The sequence below is a fragment of the Carcharodon carcharias genome, chromosome 11 (genome assembly GCF_017639515.1).
Source record: "Carcharodon carcharias isolate sCarCar2 chromosome 11, sCarCar2.pri, whole genome shotgun sequence".
Taxonomy (NCBI): Eukaryota; Metazoa; Chordata; class Chondrichthyes; order Lamniformes; family Lamnidae; genus Carcharodon; species Carcharodon carcharias.
Window position 1 is genome coordinate 23,345,049 of NC_054477.1, and position 20,242 is coordinate 23,365,290.

General features: G+C 41.6%; 1 protein-coding gene across 1 annotated transcript in view; it reads right to left on the minus strand.

The window, feature by feature from the left end:
• Positions 1–20,242, minus strand: part of jade3 (jade family PHD finger 3) — a 56,368-nt gene that overhangs the window by 19,701 nt on the left and 16,425 nt on the right. Inside the window, exons 2-6 of the mRNA XM_041199590.1 lie at positions 10,253–10,330; positions 10,087–10,146; positions 7,612–7,694; positions 5,777–5,934; positions 3,516–3,706 (exon numbers count right to left, since the gene is read on the minus strand). Coding sequence (XP_041055524.1) covers positions 3,516–3,706; positions 5,777–5,934; positions 7,612–7,694; positions 10,087–10,135 — 481 coding nt within the window. The 5' untranslated portion in view covers positions 10,136–10,146; positions 10,253–10,330. The remainder of the gene's footprint in view (positions 1–3,515; positions 3,707–5,776; positions 5,935–7,611; positions 7,695–10,086; positions 10,147–10,252; positions 10,331–20,242) is intronic.

Here is a 20,242-nt window from a genome sequence, read left to right on the forward strand (position 1 = left end):
CCTCTCAAATTGCAGGGTAAATTCTATCATATTATCACCTTCCTCCTAAGGTTTCCTTCACCTTAAGCTCCCTTATCAAATCTGCCTCATCATATATCACTAAATCTAGAATTGCCTGTTCCCCAGTGGGCTCCACCACAAGCTGCTCCAAAAAGCTATTCCAGAAATTCCTTTTCTTGGGATCCAATACCAACCTGATCTTCCCAGTCTGCCTGCATATTGAAATCCTCTATGATCACTGTAACCTCACCTTTCTTACAAGCCTTTTCTATCTCCTGGTGTATCTTGTGCTCCACATCCTGACTACTGTTCGGAGGCCTGTACATAACTCCCATTATGGTTTTTTTACCTTTGTGGTTCCTCAACTCTACCCACACAGATTCTACATCATCTGACCCTACATCATTTCTTGCTATTGATTTAATTTCATTTCTTACTAACAAAGCAACCCCACCACCCCCTCTGCCAACCTGCCTATCTTTTCAATAGGATGTATATCCTTGGATATTTAACTCCCAGTCTGATCCCCCTGCAGCCATGTTTCTGCAATGCCCACCACATCATACCTGCCAATTTCAATCTGCGTCACAAACTCATTTACCTTATTTCGTATACTGCCTGCATTCAGATACAACACCTTCAGTCCTGTATTTCCCATCCCCTTTCTCATTGTTGTCCCTTTATCTGATGTGCTTGAAGTTAGATTCCTAGTCCTTTCCAAACACTCTGTCCTATTGTGTGTTCTGGAGACTTTAATAGCCTCTCCTGGGCTCTCCTTCCTTTTCAGTTTTTTCAAAATTTCCATGAAGTTGAATCCACCCACCACCTCCCCCCCCACCCCACCCACCCCCCACCACATGCTAACTTGCTGCTTTGTTTCCCATTAGTCATACTTCTTGGGGTTTTGCCCTTCCCTTCCCCCCAACTTTCTAGTTTAAAGTCCTGTTGACCACCCTATTTACCCTTTTCGCTAGAACATTGGTCCCAGATCTGTTCAGGTGGAGACCGTCCCAATGGTACAGATCCCTCCTGTTCCAATACTGATGCCAATGCCCCATGAAATGGAACCCCTCTTTCCCGCACCACTCCTTTAGCCACGTGTTTACTTCCCTTATTCTCGTGTCCCTATGCCAATTTGCACATGACTCGGGTAGTAATCCGGAGATTATAATCCTTGAGGAACTGTTCTTTAATTTAGTTCCTAGTTCCTGATAATCCACAAATAGGTCCTCTTTCCCAGTCTTATCTATGTTATTCGTCCCGACGTGGACCACAACAACTGGATCCTCCCCTTCTCTCTCCAATATCCTTACAAGCCAGTCAGAATTGTCTCTTACCCTGGCACCAGACCGGCAACATACCATGCGGGACTCTCGATCCTGCTTACAAAGGATGCTATCAATTCCCCTAATTGTAGAATCCCCTACAACTACCACTTGTCTTTTTGCTCCCCCTTCTTGAATGGCCTCTTGTGCCATGGTGCCGTGGTCAGTTGGCTCATCCTCCCTACAGCCCTGTTCCTCATCCACACAGGGAGTAAGTACCTCGTACCTGTTGGACAAGGTCAAGAGCTGAGACTTCTCTGTCCCTGGACACAGGATCCCTCTACCTGCCTCACTTGCAGTCACACCCTGCTGACCCTGACCACTGACCGAATTTGAGATTTTAATCTACCAGCTGTGACCGCCTCCTGATACAAAGCATCCAGGTAACTCTCCCCCTCCGGGATGTGCTGCAGCGTCCGGAGCTCGGACTCCAGATCATCAATTCTGAGCTGGAGTTCCTCCAGCAACCAACACTTGCTGCAGATATGGTCACTGCGGCTCGCAATGGGATCTGCCAGCTCCCACATCGTACAGCTACAGCACATCACCTGCCCAGCCATCTCGACTTAGATAATTAATTTATTAATTAGCATTTCAGTGTTTATTTTTTCAAATTTGGTGCAGGTTTCCTACGAACCAATCAGGTCACAGCTTTCCTGTGACGTCAGTTTTTCACTTTTATCCTGCGTCTCTGCCACTCTCCTCGCGCTCTTTTATCCTGCGTCTCCGCCGCTCTCCTTGCGTTTTTATCCTGCGTCTCCGCCGCTCTCCTCCCCCTCTTTTATCCTGTGTCTCCGCCGCTCTCCTCGCGCTCTTTTATCTTGCAGCTCTGCCGCTTTCCTCGCGTTCTTTTATCTCGCGCCTCCGCCGCTCTCCTCGCGCTCTTTTATCTCACGTCTCTGTCGCTCTCCTCACGTTCTTTTATCCTGTCTCCGCCACTCTCCTCGCGCTCTTTTATCCTGTCTCCGCCGCTCTCCTCGCGCTCTTTTTTCCGGGGCTCCGCTGCTCTCCTCGCGCTCTTTTATCCCGCGTCTCCGCTGCTCTCCTCGCGCTTTCATCCCGCGTCTCCGTCGCTCTCCTCGCGCTCTTTTATCTCGCGTCTCCGCCGCTCTCCTCGCGCTCTTTTATCCTGTAGCTCCGCCGCTTTCCTCTCGTTCTTTTATCTCGCGTCTCTGCCGCTCTCCGCGCTCTCTTTTATCCTGTGTCTCCGCCGCTCTCCTCGCTCTCTTTTATCCTGTGTCTCCGCCACTCTCCTCGCTCTCTTTTATCCTGTGTCTCCGCCGTTCTCCTCACTCTCTTTTATCCTGTGTCTCCGCCGCTCTCCTCGCGCTCTCTTATCCTGTGTCTCCGCCTCTCTCCTCGCGCTCTTTTATTGTGTCTCCGCCACTCTCATCCAATTTTATCTTGTGTCTCCGCCGCTTTCCTCACACACTTTTATCCTGTTGGGGGGGGAAGTTGATGGCCTGACGCATGTGGGCATGCTTCCAATCGGTGCCCCCGATTGGAGACGTGGCGCCATTTTACGTGGGCTGGCCAATTAAGGCCTGCCCAGCGCAATGTCCGCAGGCCAGGGGAATCCCTAAAATCGAGAGTGCACTCTTTTGCTCATGCACACGAAAGAGCACTCTCATCTCCAAGGTTAAGTGCTGCCTTGGGAGATCGGTTCTACTTTCAACAATATTAAAAATAGAAAATAAAATTCCCTTACATGTCCTCTCATGTGACAATGTCACATGAGTTGGGACATGTTCATAATTTCCATAACAACTTCATTAAAATTTTTAAAACCTCATCCCACCGGTGGATGAGGTTTCATGTTTTTTCTAGTTGCCGCTAGGGCTCCTGGCCTGCCCGCCAACCTTAAGGTTGGACGGGCAGGTCCTTTAATTGCTTAGCTGGTCCTGTCAATAGCCTCAATTGGCCCTTGACAGGTCAGCAGGCCCGCAGCTGATTTTGCTGCGCTCCCACCTTATTGAAAATTTAAATGGAGCAGGGTGACGTCAGAAGTTCCGCTCGAAGTCATCCTGCGACGGCAAGCGGACCCCACCCCCGCTCGCTGACGGTCAAATCCTGCCCTTTATTTGCCAAGAAACATTCAAATGAAACCCCAGAATGAAAGTTAACAAAGAGAGATGATTGCATCCACTGTGGTAAATAAATGCACATTTTACTGGATAAACTTAGGCTTACCCATTTCTCTCAGTTCTTCATTTGCCGCATGCAACCAGTAAATGTCCACATCATCCAAGTCGTAACGGCACACAGTATCTGCCAGTTCCAGGATGTTAAGATATCCGGGGTCTGAGGGTTCAGTGGTAGAGCAGCGGATATACTTCCGTGGTTTAGTGAACAAAGTCTCCTTTACCTTTTCCACAATAACCCTAAAACAGCCAAACATAAAAAACAAACACAGGAATAGAACCAATTCAGTCCAAGTAATCCCAAACATGCTTAACTTTACAGCAAAACATTTCATTAGACAAGAGCGTGAAAGTCTTCTTGCATTCTCTGAATCAAATCCTGGACCTAATTTCCCCCTTCAAACCCAGTGGTACAGAGACTACTTATAGCACCCTATTAAAGTTCACATCCAATCTCCTAATTAAGCGTAGGCCATAGATTGAACCTGGGACCTTCCTGGTCTGTGTGGGATAGGAGTGTGAAAAATGGATTTATGTAGGCAAAAATGTTTACAGCATTTCTTTTCACTCAGTAGAAAGTTGCTATTGCAATGTATGAAGTGTCACAAACAAATAGGTATAAATTAACAGCATCTACAAACTATTATGAAATATTCCTTTCCATAAAAATAAATTCCAAGTTTTTGAATCTGTGCCCTTTTTGCTATCAGGGAAGCAGTATTAGTTAAGAAAGAGATCATTATTCATGGCTACAGAGGAACAGTCAGAAACAGAACTATGGAATTTACGTAGGGGTGGAGAAGCAGAGCATTACATTATAAACAAGAATTTTAATTTATAATTTCCCTCTTCAGACGGCATATTACATTGACATGCTGTAAAAAGTTGAAAAATCTATTCAAACCTTCAGCTTTAGCTGTCAGAACACATTCACTCACTTTACAGAATAATTATAGGTGCAACAGGCCATTAGGTCCATCTTAGCTCACCCAGCTGGAATGAACCCTCAAGTTTATCTTAAAACAATTTCAGGGTTTTTGTCTTCACTATTGTAGCCAGGATTCTATTTCATGTATTGCTCATTTTGTGAAAAACAATTTCTCCTGAGGCCAGTCCTAAATTTGCCTTCTACTACTTTGATCCTGTGATTCATAGAGGTCTACAGGACAGAAAAAGGCCCTTGGAGTCTGCGCCAGTCAAACAAGTACCTAACTATTCTAATCCCATTTTCCAGCACTAGGCCCATAGCCTTGTATGCCATGGCATCGCAAGTGCACATCCAAATACTTCCCTGTCTTACTCTTGCAATTTAACTTAAAGCAATTTGATAAATTAGTTTTTTTTCTATAGATTTACAATATCATATATATCTCTCACCTCTTGGACTTCTCCTTTCAAGGCAAAAAGGTCCAATTTTTTTCCAATCTTTGCTCATCACAGACAAGACAGACTAGAACTCAGCCCGGTGCTTCACATTTGCACTGCCTCCAGGGCTCGAATGCCTCCCTTACAACTTGATGATCAGAAATAGGCAGCACTCAAGGTGTGAGCTGACCAGAGCACTCTGCACTTTGTTCACAATTTTCTCTGATTTGTATCCTTCTGTTTAGCTTACATCGTTCAATGCTATACTAAATTTTTTGAATGCTGCTCTGCGGGACTGAGTGTCAAATCCATTAAGACTCTTTGGTATTCCCCCACACCCCCACCAAGTTCATCCAACCGAGTACCTGTTTTGTCTATTTTGCCTTGCTTGGTACAATAATTTACATTTGTCTATATTTAAGTTCATTTGCCATTGCTCTGCCTACTTGCATAGTTTGTAAATCCAGGTCATTCTCCAATTCCTCACTTCAATTTCACTGTTTATACTAATTTGCTTTCAACTGCTAATTTATCAAGTTGCTTTGGGTTTGAGCTCAAATTATAAGTTGGAAATAACTGGACCAATAATGATCGATGGGACACACCACTCAGTACTTCCTACCACCCAATGTAACTTCTCTGACAAGGCCTAAACTTCAGAGTGTCTTGGTTCACATTTCTAACTCACATCTTATTTTTCCACTTCAGATATTCTTCTGCCACGTACATTTCCTGACCTATAGGCTTATTTACCGTTATGCTGGTGCCTTGCTATGAACAAAACAAATTATTGGTGAATAGGATGAACTTTACCAAGAAACCAACAGGAGGACACCAAAATGCAATGTCCACTCAATTCTAATACAAAACTGTATTTGTGGGTGCCAGTCACCTGTAACAATTAATGGAAAGAACAGAATATTCCTCTTGAAAAACAACTGTTACCTAACAGATGGATCTGGAATTGTTTCTGGGCTGGCTGGAACCTGAACTCCTTTCTCCCACTCTTGCTTCCACTGATCAGCCAAAAGATAGTATTCATCCTGGTTCACATGGTGGGAGTCTGGAATCTTCATGGCACTGATGAGATCCTTCCTGAATACCTACAAAAGCAAATCTAAATATTTATGTGAACATTAAAAGAGGTTGTTACGAGGCGATAATGCACTGTGCTACGCCTTGGCAGGAATCTGGTTCAAATCCATAGTTCCGCGCGTAGCTAGTCGACAAGAGTGTGTCATTCAAGGTAGTTCTTGTGCACTATCCAGTGATTAAATATATAGCAAAATAAGCAGAGGCTTATTGGGATAGATCACCCACCATCTCAACCAAGGAGAACATAAGAGTGGAAGGAAGATAATATGCACATAATCTTTATCTTTTTCCTAAAAAGCATGAGAATAAACAGAGACCCTTTGGCAATACACTTTTAAATGCTCAATGACATGTTCGGTTTTCTGAAGGTGTCTAATGTTGACTATGCCAACATCAGGTTCGGATGAAGAAATCTGATGGGTAATTTCATTCACTAATCTTTGATTTGTCCTAACTTTTAATTCTCCAGTAAGCGTAACACCTGTTTTGTCCATTTTGCCTTACTTGGTACAATAATTTACATTTGTCTATATTAAAGTTCATTTGCCATTGCTCTGCCTACTTGCATAGTTTGTAAATCCAGGTCATTCTCCAATTCCTCACTTCAATTTCACAGAGAAAGCCAGTCTGATGAACTTTAAGGAGATCTCAATTATCTGAATTCAATTCTATCTAGTTTATATTTGCAAAAAAAGACAGCTGAAGTACACAGTCCAGAATATTAAGGTTTAGGTGCAAATGATTCCACTCTCTCTGTAAAACAGTGATGCATTTGGAAAAGGGAGAAGGTCATTCAGCCTCTTAGGCCTGTTCCGCCATTAAATTAGATCATTGCTGATCTAAAACTGAACTCTTATTTTTCCACCTATGTCCCTTAACCCTGTATATACCCTTAGCTAACAAAACTTTTCTCAATCTTGATAGCTCAAATTGTCCTAGTAATCTCAGACTTTTTGGGGAGCTTGAGATGAAGAGGAAGAGGGTGGAAGAATGCTCCAAAATTTTACTGCGCTGTATGTGGGGGGGAAAAAAATGTTTCCTGATTGTGCTGCTGAATGGCTTGGTTCTAATTGTAAGATTATGTCTCCCTGTTCTTGATTTCCCACACCAGAGGAAATAGTTTTTTCTGTAGCGACTCAATGAAATCTTTATAGCATTTTAAACACCTCAAATCAGATCGCAATCAAATCTCCTATACTCAATGGAATTCAAGCCAGGTTTACGACAAGGCACAATTCAATCCACTAAGTCATGGGGCCATTCTTGTGAACCTGCAGTCTGCCCCCACTTCAAACAGGAATCACTGGAATCAATTGTTTATACACCGGGTTCTCAGCAGGACACTTACCCAATTTAGAATTTTCTTTACAAGGAAAATTATAGATCACCTTTAAATATCTGACTTTTTGGTTATGAAACAAAAAATTCTGCAAGCTCTAGAAGACTTCCGGTGAGGAAAAATAAATATTCTACGTTTACTGGAGCTTGTGCTTGAAAAGCTAATCTCCCAGGGGTGCAGGGATAGCATGTACCTTTCCTGCAATTTTTCCTTCCTCGAGTAAGAGATTGCTAGGGGTTTTTTCAAAAAGCTCATGGTCTACTTGTCATGCAGTGAAAATCCAGTATTTTTTTTTAGCCCTACAAATTAAGAGTTTATAATAACTTTTTTCTTATGAAGTACTAACCTCAGCAGGCTTCTTCTTCCCACGTGCTGAAACATGCCGGTCACTCCTATACTTTGAATGGGAGGACAATGACGTTGAAGGGCCTATGCAGAAAGTTACAATAATCAATACTAAGAACATAACAAAGCCAAGGATAAGACACAAGAGACCACACAATTTGAGGTCTAACTAATACATGTTGCAAAAGCAATATTACAGAAGTTTGATGCAACCAACACAATACAGACAAACAATTATTCCACCAAAGCCATACTCTTCCAGTACAAAATCTGTGCGTACAATAATCTAAGATACTCATAACAGGAGTAAAAGTAACAGGTAAGTTTGGGAAACTTTTAACAAATAAAAATTAAGGGAATCAATTCCTCATTTATTATACATGCTCTTCAGCAATGGAAGCTTGCTATTCTTACCCGGTCTGCGATAATTTTAATTCCAGTCCAATCTATGTGATTGACATATTTCCATCAGAACTGAAGATGGGAAATAAATGGTGTCTTACAAGTATCAGTTGCACCTCAAGGACAAATGTAAAAAAACTTCTGGACCAGGGGCTGTGTTAATCCGAGATATTATAAGCATTCACACATGTTGCAGAGTTTGCATTTCAATAGTCTTAGGTAATTCATCTGCAGGAAACTTTGGTGACAGTGATGGTCTTTTCTCACTTGTGTCCCCTGGTCACCCGGAGCGATGCCCATAGACAACTCAATCACAGGTTTTGAGTTTGGAAGACTGCAGTGGTCTGTCAGTACAACATGGCAAAAGCTTCCCTTCTTTGAATATTTTTCTCTCCTGGAACATTTTGATCAATTTTCGTCTTTTTCAAAGAATTGGTAGTTCACAGAGACTCTCTGAATCACATTGTCTGAGCTGTATTGCTGCAATTTCAGAGAAGTGAGATCTCCCAAAGTAACATTTCCACTTTCAGAACCACCTTTATTGCTTCTGTTGCTTGCATGAAAGCCAATTTATGCCAAATTAAAGCCTTTGAAATAAGGATTCGCTTCCAAGAGAATCAAAATTAATATCCCAACTCACATCATGCAGTTCTTTGGCATAACAATTCTAGAGTTAACATCTAGAGATCTTGGGCAAATAAAAAAAAATAGATTGCCACAGTATCACAAGGCACTGGATACAGCAAAGGCTACGGGCCCTGACAATATTCTGGCAACAGTACTAAGTCTGTGCTCCAGAACTTTCCGCATCCCTAGCCAAGCTGTTCCAGTACAGCTACAAAACTGGCATCTACCCAGCAATGTGAAAAATTCTCCGGGTATGTCCTGTAAACAAAAAGCAGGACAAATCCAACCCAGGCAATTACTGCCCCATCAGTCTGCTCTCCATCATCAGTAAAGTGATGAAAGGGTCATCAACAGTGCTATCAAGCAGCACTTGCTTAGCAATAATCTGCTCACTGATGCTCAGTTTGGGATCCAGCAGGGTCACTCAGCTCCTGACCTCATCACAGCCTTGGTTCAAACATGGACAAAAGAGCTGAACTCCAGAGTGAGTTGTGAGTGACTAGCCTTGACATCAAGGCATCAGGGAGTCCTAGCAAAACTGGAGTCAATGGGGATCAGGGAGAAAACTCTCTTACTGGTTGAAGTCATACCTAGCAAAGGAAAATGGTTGTGGTTGCTCGAGGTCAATCATCTCAGTTCCAGGACATCACTGCTGGAGTTCCACAGGGTAGCGTCCTGGTCCCAACCATCTTCAGCTGCTTCATCAATGACCTTCCTTCCACCATAAGGTCAGAAGTGGGGATGTTAACTAATGATTGCACCATGTTTAGCAGCATTCGTGACTGGATTGGCCATATAATTACTGTGGCTACAAGAGCAGGTCAGAGGCTAGGAATTCTGCAGCGAGTAACTCATCTCCTGACTCCCCGAAGCCTCTCCACCATCTACAAGGCAGAGGTCAAGAGTGTGATGAAATACTCTCCACTTGTGCAGCTCCAACAACACTCAAGAAGCTTGACACTATCCAGGACAAAGCAGCTCACTTGATTGGCACCCCATCCACAAACATTCACTCCTTCCACCACCGATGCACACTGGCAGCAGTGTATGCCATTGACAAGACGCACTGCAGGAATTCACCAAGGCTCCTTCAACAGCACCTTCCAAAACCTCAACCACTACCATCTAGAAGGACAAGGGTAGCAGGTACATGGGAACACCACCACCTGGAAGTTCCCTTCCAAGCCACACACCATCCTGACTTGGAAATATATCACCGTTCCTTCACTGTCACCAGGTCAAAATCCTGGGGCTCCCTCCCTAACAGTACTGTGGGTGTACCTACAGCACATGGGCTACAGTGGTTCAAGAAGACAGATCACCACCATCTGCTCAAGGGCGATTAGGGATGCACAATAAATGCTGGCTTACCCAGCAACACCCACGTCCTGTGAATGGTTAAAAAAAATGCACATGGGTAGAAGGGGTTAAATGTTATTTTACTTACTCTCATTGTCTGAACTGTCACTGCTGCTCAAATGTCTGTTGCGTTTCATCCTGTCATGCCCTTTAATGAAAGGAAGAGGTTTAGTTTTCCAATTCTAGTATATCAAATTCAGTATTGACTTAATCCCACAGCACAAAGGATCTTCAAATATGCAAATCTGACTTACCATCAATTCTAAGTATATGCACATACTAATTCAATATTGTAGATCATGCGCTGAATCCATCATCCACATAAATTAGCTCTGCAAAGGGAAAAGAAAAATGTTCCATTAATCTAATTCAGCAACCATGTTATATCCTTAAAAGTTTCAGAATTTATACATGTACTTCAAGGATTTTGGTGACTCAGTCAAAATTGTCATTGTATTGCATCATCCAATGTTGAAACAATGCTGTAGCTCATTTGATAGCCTAATAGGAGAAAACTACAAACCAGTACTAACCAGAATACCTGTGGCTCAATATTCAATTCTGCACTTAGTGCTCAGCTGAAAAAATAATTGGGTGTAAAATTTCTCTCAAAATATCTGGGTTGGAAAACGCAAGTAGTAAAAGCCAGCAACCAGAGTTCTTAATCATTATCTGGTCACCCTTGCTAGAAAATTCACATATGGGTACCTCAAGTGAGAACAGAATCAAGGGTAAGGCTCAGCTGTGATACTATCCTTGAAGCGACTTTAAAACAAAGCAAGTTCAAAATAAATATTAGATTCACATTTGCAAACCAGGAATTTTTGTATACATGATGGGGCTTACAGTTACAAATCACCTTACGCAAGTTTACCAAAAGCCAAATTTGCACAATACCTGCCTCCGTGGAGTAAAAGTTTCACTCAGCAAATATTACCTATTTCCAAAACTGTTATATCAAAGTGTTTCACTGCAAATTCAATATTAAAGATTACAATCATTAATGGTCTGTTGCAAAAATCAGAATAAAACAATTTAGACAAAACACTGAAGTGTTAAAGGTTAAAGACCTGAGCAACATTCAGGCTTGGGCTGATGTGTGGCGCAATTGTTAGGTTGCCACTTAAGTGCCAGGCAATGACCATCTCAAACAATAAAGAATCCAACCATCACCCCTTGATATTCAATGGCATTACCATCGCTGAATCCCCCACTATCAACATCCTGGGGATTACCATTGACCACAAACTGAACTCGACTAGCCATATAAATACAGTGGCTACAAGAGCAGGTCGGAGGCTGGGCATTCTGCAGAGAGTAACTCACCTCCTGGCTCCCCAAAGCATTGCCACCAACTACAAGGCACAAGTCAGAGTGTGATGGAATTGGATGGATGCAGCTCCAACATCACAAGAAGCTCAACACCATCCAGGACAAGCAGCTTATTTGATTGGTACCCCGTCCACCACCTCCAACACCAATGCAGCAGTGTAGCAGTGTGTACCATCTACAAGGTGCACTGCAACAACTAACCAAGGCTCCTTTAACAGCACCTTCCAAAACTGCAACCTCTACCATCTAGAAGGACAAGGGTAGCAGATGCATGGGAACACCACTGCCTGGAAGTTCCCCTCCAAGCCACACACCATCCTGACTTGGAAATATATCACCATTCCTTCACGGTGGCTGGGTCAAACTCCTGGAATTCCCTCCCTAACAGCACTGTGGGTGTTTCTACACCATATGGACTGCAGCAGCTGAAGGCTGCAGCTCACTACCTTCTCAAGGGCAATAAAAATGCCAGCCTAGCCAGCAAAGCCCACATCCCATGAAATATTTTTTTTTAAATGCTCCGGAGCTCTGATATTCTATTTCATAATTGGTAGAAGGTGTAGGGGAAGATCATTTTTTCAAGGACAATAGGCTATACAAAAAAAAATTGCAGACAATTTTGAAACAAGAATATTTGCTACTGAACAAAAAAGGCCTAAAACAGTTCATGGGGGAAGTGGCAGTTAATTTCCTTATAATAATGATAATGTAAAAGCCCAAGCTGCTTACAAGAGGTCTTTGGCACTCTTGCCGTGTTTTCAAAGGGTTGCACAGTTGCCTATACATGAGTTTCAGGACACATTAAGAGACCTAACAAGAGCAGGCTGCAGATGAAGAGACATTAACCTGCACTGAAATTATAAAATTCAAGGGATGATGTACATCTGTAGTTTAATAAAGGCAATAGAGATACAGTATTTAAATAGAAGCAAACTGGGCTCAAAAATTAAATAATGTTCACTGCCACAGAGTTATTTATGGGTTTACTTACTGGTTCAAGCAAAACTGGAGAGGTTCAAAGGACTGGAGGAAGTCAGACTTTACTCTTACTTAAAAAAATAAGGTGCAAAAATGACTCTGGAAATTATATGCCAGAGAATGATACACATAGTGAAATTGATGGTTTTATATTTAAGAACCTGATTTGCTGTGCTACTCAAGTTTATTTGTACTATCTTAAAAGACATAATCAGAAGCAGCTGTAAAATAGTACGTATGATAATCACAAGTGAGTGTATGGAAGTTATGGAAACACAAATTCTATCTACATAGAAGATCATGGAGCATTAGTCATCTTTTATTTTGGTGTAGATATGGGTTCATGAAGGAAAGATCTTGCCAATCTAACTTCTTGGTTTTCTCTGAGGGCATGGGCATGACAAATGGAAAGCAACGATGTGGTGTACTTGGATTTCATCAGGGCTTTGATACAGTTGCTCTCCAAAGGCTGGTACTGAAAATAAAGGTAGTGGGAATCAATAAAAATAACACACAATGGATATATAATAGAATCAAGAGGGCGCGAGGAATTGGGGAATATTACCAATGGGGTTGCATAGGCTGTTTGAAGTTATTAAATAAAAGAGCATAATGGTTAAACGTGCAGATGATACAAAGCTAGTGAAGGTTGAAAACCTCAAAGTTGAACAGGCTAAGCTTACAGGAGGATTTGAATATACTTGGAAATTGAGCAAACAGGTGGTAGATGAATTTCAACATAGAAAAATGCAAAGCGCTTCACATGGGGCTAAATGTGAGAAGGGACTATTTTCGTTACATTTAAATAATAATGTTCATGGAAATTGAAAGAGATCTGGGGTTTCTGACTGACTAAATTGAAGCTTTTGAAACAAAAGATCAGTGGTGGTGAGTAAAGCAAATTAAAAGGTGAATATTGAGCCGAAATATTGAAGTAATCCCACTTTGTAAATAATTGGTGTGGCCGCACTTTGAATACGGCATGCAATACTGGTAGCCACAGTATAGAAAGGATACAGGGGCAGGCGGCCAGAATGATGTGAGCGGATAGAGGGATTGGATCCTGGGTGAGCAATTACATAGGCAGCATTCACTCTCTGCAGAAGAGAAGGCTGAGAGGTGACACGATTTCTGTTTCTCTGATTCTAAAGGGATTAGATGATGTAGATCATGACGAACCATTCCAACTTATCCTGTGGAGACCGTGCAATTCAAATGCAAACTAGATTTCTTTCACAAAATATTTTGCTATACAGTATCCAGTCCCCAAAGTGCTCCACCACTGGGGGGGTTTTTCCACATGCCTGGATCTGTTGTAGGCCACCAGAATTACCATGATTAGCACGCAACTCACTATCACTGTATCATGCGACTACCAGCATGGTAGAAAACAAAATAGATAGGCCATAGTCTTATCTCATCTTGGAATGCCAATGCTCCATTGATTTAAAAAACTGAGGATATCTAGGCTTAGTCAGTCCAGGAGATTGGAAAATAGTTGATTTTAGTTGTTTGATTGTACTTTAGTATTGCTGAAAAAAGTGATATGTCAAAGCTTTTCATCTTGCACTTCTCAGGTGCTTCGCAAGAATACCAATATAAGAGGAAAACAACAATTTATACTGTATGTGAAGAGAGCGCAGATTGGTTGGCAAGTGGACTCAGAGGTGTTGCCATGGAGAATGCACCAGTGATGATGACTGACAGGTAACTGCTTAGCATTGTTTGAAATTGAAACCAGGCAGCTTGACCTGATTGGTCAAGGCATTGCCCTGAGGAATGAGTCAATGATTGGCTGTCACTTATTTTGTTCAGCTGAAACAGGTGCAATGTGTGTACATGTTTTTTCCGTCTGCAAAGAACAGGGCCCTGTGTATTAATATACATAGCTTCCAGTGCATGCAAAGACTGGCAACTTTAAATTCATTGTCAGCGTAATTCTTAACACACTGAGAATTATTTAGCAAATGTTGTCCAATCAGGTAATCATGTCTAATCAGTATTCATTGAACTCATGCACTCAGCAACTCGCACAGTTGAGTTCAATTTTAATAACACAATGTATGCCCAAATAGATGCTGTTGCCATGGATCCCCTCTAGGCCCAGCTCTTGCAAACATCTTTGTTGGGTTCCAAGAGAAATGTTTCATCGATGGGGTGACACTTAACATCCTACCCCTTGCATATTTCCGATATGTAAGTGATCTGCTTGCTATATTTAAATCCGCAGCTACACTTAATAATCTCCTTACAGGTCTTACTGGGCTGCACTCAAATTCATCTTTGAAATGGAGCAGTCATCTCTTGATGTACTAGCTGAGAAATCTGCTAATGAGAAGAGAGTGCTGATTGGTTGGCCTCTGGTAGAGGCTTTGCCATAGGGACTGCACCAGGGCTTAACTTGCCCACGAGCTGAAGTATGTTGTTTCTTCTCATGCAGTATAAATTGTTGTTCCCTTTACTATTGGATTCTTACAAATTGTTCTGATGAGTTCAAGATGAAAAGCTTCAACAGCATGTCTCTTTTTTCAGCAATACTCATTCTATACTATAGAATAACTATTTGTATACCTGAGACTGAAGTACAACAAAGATCAAATTCGGGATAACAACATAACTCAACTCACGGGGAAGTTAAGCCATGGTGCATTCTCCATGGCAACACTCTACCAGAGGCCATTTGCCAACCAATCAGTACTTTCTTCTCGCAGTATAAATTGTTTTTTCCTTTACTATTGGTATTCTTGCGAACAGCCCTGATGAGCATTAGAAGAAAAGCTTCAACAGCATCTTTTTTTTCAGGCAAGTGTCCAATAATTTTAGGGTTTTTGTCAGCTTTACAAGATTAGCACTTTAAAAGCTGTCAGCCCTAGAATGGCACAAAGCCAATATGAAAGCAATGGTGCAAAATCACATCAAACAAATGAAATACTCACAGGATAATTGTTAGTAATGTTATTTTGGAGTTCTTCTGTGTGACATGCCCAAGGGGTCAGTTTTGGGACCACCATTACTGTTTCTAATGTTTACCAATAACTTGGGTTCAGAAACTCAAAGTTAGTCAGTCACACTGCAGATAATAAAAAATTGGGGAGTGGAATCAAAGGAGGTATCACAGAAATTACAGTCTGGGAAAAAGTGTATATGATCAGAATAATAACAGATGAAGTTTAAAGCGGATCGTAGGAAGTGTGCCACTTGGAAAGCAAAACATGCATCACACATGTTCCATAAGTGGTGCTTAAATAGCCAAGGAAGGAACTGAAGGAGGCCTTAAGTTTTAATAGACTTGATGCTCAACATGTCCAGCCAACGCACAGCAACAAACAAAGCCAAAATTAATACTAAATCCTATCTCAAACAGTAGAATACTAATCATGCAAGTTGTGGTCAAAGTATACAGTGCTCTGATGACATCACATCTTGAAAACTGTGTTGAGTTCTGGTTGCCAAGAAGCAAAAGAGATTCTGGTACTGAAGGGAATGCAGACAAGAGCTACAGGGCTGATATCAGGTTGTCTAAATTAAAGATACAGACTGGAGAAGAGTGGGCTTCTCATTTAAAACAAATGTGTCTGAGATAGCCTTTTACAAGTATATGAAAGATAGTTAAGGACATGAAAAAGCTAAATGCAAATGGGTAATGACTATAACTCTACAAATGCGGAGTACAACAAGGAGCCACGGGTTCAAACTAGAAAAGAGTGGTCAACACATGGAATGGGCTTCCAGTTACAATAGCGGAGGGAAAAAGCACGGACTCATTCAAAAACAATGAAATTGCATTTCATTAATAAAGTGGGACACTAAGATCTACCCAGTGATTGAAGGAACTGCCGTATAACAGATGAAACTGAAAATATGAAATGATTCATTATGAGAGACTGGGTTACTAAAAAGTTGTGCACAATAAATTTACCAGGATCTTCAAAGAAATGAAAGGCTGTGTTGACAACATAAATTCTATTTAGATTTCAGCAAAAATTTTGATACCATGTCACACAAGCATAGGAAGGCATGGAATGGGAAATAAGCTTCTGGACTGTTTGTCTAACCCAAAGTAAACAAAATGCAATTAAGAATGGTATAACCTCAACTAGTGACATGTGACTCAGTGCTAAGCCCACTCACTGCTAGATGGAAAACAAAATACTAAAACTTTCAAATTATACTGAATTGGGCAGGTTGGAAGCAATAGGAAACAGGCAAAGAAACTTTCAAGAGCTCTGCACATCGGTTGGTGTGGTGGGCCGATGAGCGGCAAATATAAAAAAGACCTCAGGACATCGCAAAGCATTTATAGCTGTGAAGTATTCTTGAAGTGTAGTAGCAGCTAATTTGCACACAGCAAACTCCCACAAACAGCAATGAGATAATGACCAGGAAAATTGTTTTGTGATATTGATTGAGGGACCCCGGGAAGAACACCCCTGCTCTTCTATGAAATGGCACCACTGGATTTTTACATTCACATGAGGGGGCAGACAGATCCTTGGATTAACCACCCATCTCCTCTGAGCAGATTATTTCATGTTGCAATACGAATCTGCAAGTGCCAGCATTTGTCTTGGCCACTGTTCACAAACGTAAACCAGAGTGATCACCAGCTGACCTTATTCTGGTGGGACATTTCTGCCAAGCACAATGTCTTCGCTCAACTTTCGCAGACCTAGACCTGCAAATGCCAGTACAGGCTCAATGAGTAATCATTCTGAACAAAAACATGGACATTTTCAAGGTTGGATTTATATAGATCAAAAAATTGGTCTGTATTAAATGCACTTCTTTGCATTTTACATAAAGAAAACGTTTAAAAGCAAATTTAGTTCCCTGAGGGCCCAGTCAACAAAGTCTCAGTAGAGCAATGCCAAGTTAATTTGACCTCAGACGGGGAAGCAGCTGGGATCAGCCTCAACTTCCTGCTATAGAAAGTGGGCATGTGGAGAGATCAAGTTGGATAGTACTGAGTTAGTCCATGATGATCCACGAGTATCCCGCACATATTCAGTACCGATGCTCAAAAATGAACAGTGCTCAAGTTATCGGAGAACAGTCATGAAAATACACCCCAGCACCTTCATGTGAAATGGAGGTTTTTTTCCCCTCAATTTACTTAGTTGAAAATCAGATTAAATGTATAACAGTCAAGATGCTAGCTTCTCCTTGCAATGGTAAGAAATCAAACATTAACTTAGTATTTGAAATAAGTCATATTCAAGGAATTTTTAGTTGCAGATACTTGGACAATTTCACATCCACAGAAAGCATGCCTCCAGTAAGTAACAGGTAAACAGCACGCAAAGTTCAGGGAAGGAAAAAGGATAGACTAAGAATAGTAAAACTTCCAATTCAGAATCAGGAGGGTACATCCCTATAGCTATGGGTTACATTACCAATAACTGAATTGCGTAAACAACGTAAGCACTTGTGGGAGCTTTCCATGCTCCTTCAACCCCTGCAAAACAAGAATTTCCAGCCACGAAGAATGCTACATCCACATTATCCACCATGCGCAAACATCAGAAGTCTGGAGCAGTATAAAGCTTCTCAACTTTTACTTGCAAGTATTCATCTCAGACTCCCTTAGATGTTGAAAAATTAGTCCAGATCATCACATTGATCAGGGTTATATTGATGGGTATTTCAACTACCTGAGACTTGTGCTTCAGCCCGGCTAGGAACCGGTCCAGCTTTCAACTGAAGGTTTGCAGATAAGTAATCACTGCATCAGCCAGCAACTAGTAATAAAAGATCCTCAGTAAAGAGGAATTTCCTAAGATATGGCCAACCTTTAATGCTTACAGTACATATACACATGACCCCTGATCTATTATCTAGGTTATATCCTTGGATAATTTCAGCATAAGGCAAGATAATTAACCATAGTCCATAAGGGACCTTAAGCATCTTTCTACACATCTCTAGAGTGAATAGATCCAGTTTTTTTTTTCATGAATAACTATGATTTTATTCTGGCCTACGCCTTGCCCAAACCTTTTGCATAGCTTCGATATCACCCACTATGTGAGACCACCAAAACTAGACACAGTATTCTAAATGCAGTCTAACCAAGGTCGTAGAGAACAAAATGGTGCACTGTTTTATATTGAATAGTCCTATTAATACAACCTAACACCTTATTTGCTTTGGCTACAGTTTCTGGGCATTGGTCATAAACCTTTAAAGAATTATGAACTATAACAGCAAGATCCTTTACTCAAGTAATCCAGTTTTATTCCATGAGAAATTCAAGTGTGCTTAGTGTTGCTTCTGCTCAAATGCAAAAACTTTACTTAGTTAGGTTAAATTCCATTTGCCAGTTTGGCAATTCCCCCAGCGGATCTAAATTTGGCTGCTAAGATTTGTTCCACTGTACACTAACACTCGCACAACTTTCAGTATCAGTAAACATATAGACCAATCCCTCCATACGAACATATGAATTAGGAACAGGAGTAGGCCACTTGGCCCCTCGAGCACGCTCAGCCATTCAATAAGATCATGGCTGATGTGATTGTAACCTCCCGCATACCAATAACCTTTCGCTCTCTTGTTTCTCAAGAATCTATCTACCTCTGCCTTTAAAATATTCAAAGACTCCGCTTCCACTGTCTTTTGAGGAAAGGATTCCATTTATCCACTACCCTGAGGAAAAAAATTTCTCATCTGTCTTAAATGGGCGACCCCGAGTTCCAGATTCTCCGACAAGAGGAAACATTCCCTCCACATCCACCCTGTCAAGAACCGTCAGGATCTTAAAGGTTTCAATCAAGTCACATCTTATTCTTCTAAACTCCATCGGACACAAGCATAGCCTGTCCAACCTTTCCTCATATGACAACCTACCCATTCCTGGTATTAGCCACATAAACCTTGTCTGATAAAAACAAAAAACTGCGGATGCTGGAAATCCAAAACAAAAACAGAATTACCTGGAAAAACTCAGCAGGTCTGGCAGCATCGGCGGAGAAGAAGAGAGTTGACGTTTAGAGTCCTCATGACCCTTCAACAGAACAGGACACCCTTCTGTTGAAGGGTCATGAGGACTCGAAACGTCAACTCTCTTCTTCTCCGCCGATGCTGCCAGACCTGCTGAGTTTTTCCAGGTAATTCTGTTAAACCTTGTCTGAACTGCCTCCCGCACATTTACAACGTTCCTTAAATAAGGAGAGCAATACTGTACATTGTGCTCCAGATTTTGTGGTCTCCAGTATCTTCTACAACTGAAGCATAACCTCCCTACTTTTATATTCCATTCCCCTTGCAATAAAAGATAACATTCTATTAGCTTTCCTAATTACTTGCTGTACCTGTATTCTAGCCTTTTGGGATTCAAGCACTAGGACACTCAAATCCCTCTGCACCTCAGAGCTCTGCAACCTCTCACCATTTAGATAATATGCTTCTTTTTTAATCTTCCTGCCAAAATGGACAATTTCACATTTTCCCACATTGTGCTCCATTTGCTAGGTTTTTGCCCACTCATAACCTATGTCCCTTTATAGCCTCCTTATGTCCACTTCATAACTTACTTTACTACCTTTCTTAGTGTCATCAAATTTAGCAAAAATACCTTCGGTCCCTTCCTCCAAGTCATTTATATAAATTATAAAAAGTCGAGGCCCCAGCACTGATCCCTGTGGTACATTACATCCTGCCAACCCGTTTACGCCTACTCTGTCTCCTGTTAGCTAGCCAATTTTCTATCCATGCCAATATGTTACCTGCAATAACCTTTGATGTGGAACCTTATCAAATGCCTTCTAGAAATCTAAGGACAGTACATCCACTGGTTCCCCTTTACCCACAGCACATGCAAGCTCTTCAAAGAACGCCAATAAGAACGCTAAACAGGATTTCACATCTTTAATAATAATTTCATACCTTACAGATAGTGTCCCAGATACCATCGCCACCAAGGTTGTCCTGTCCCA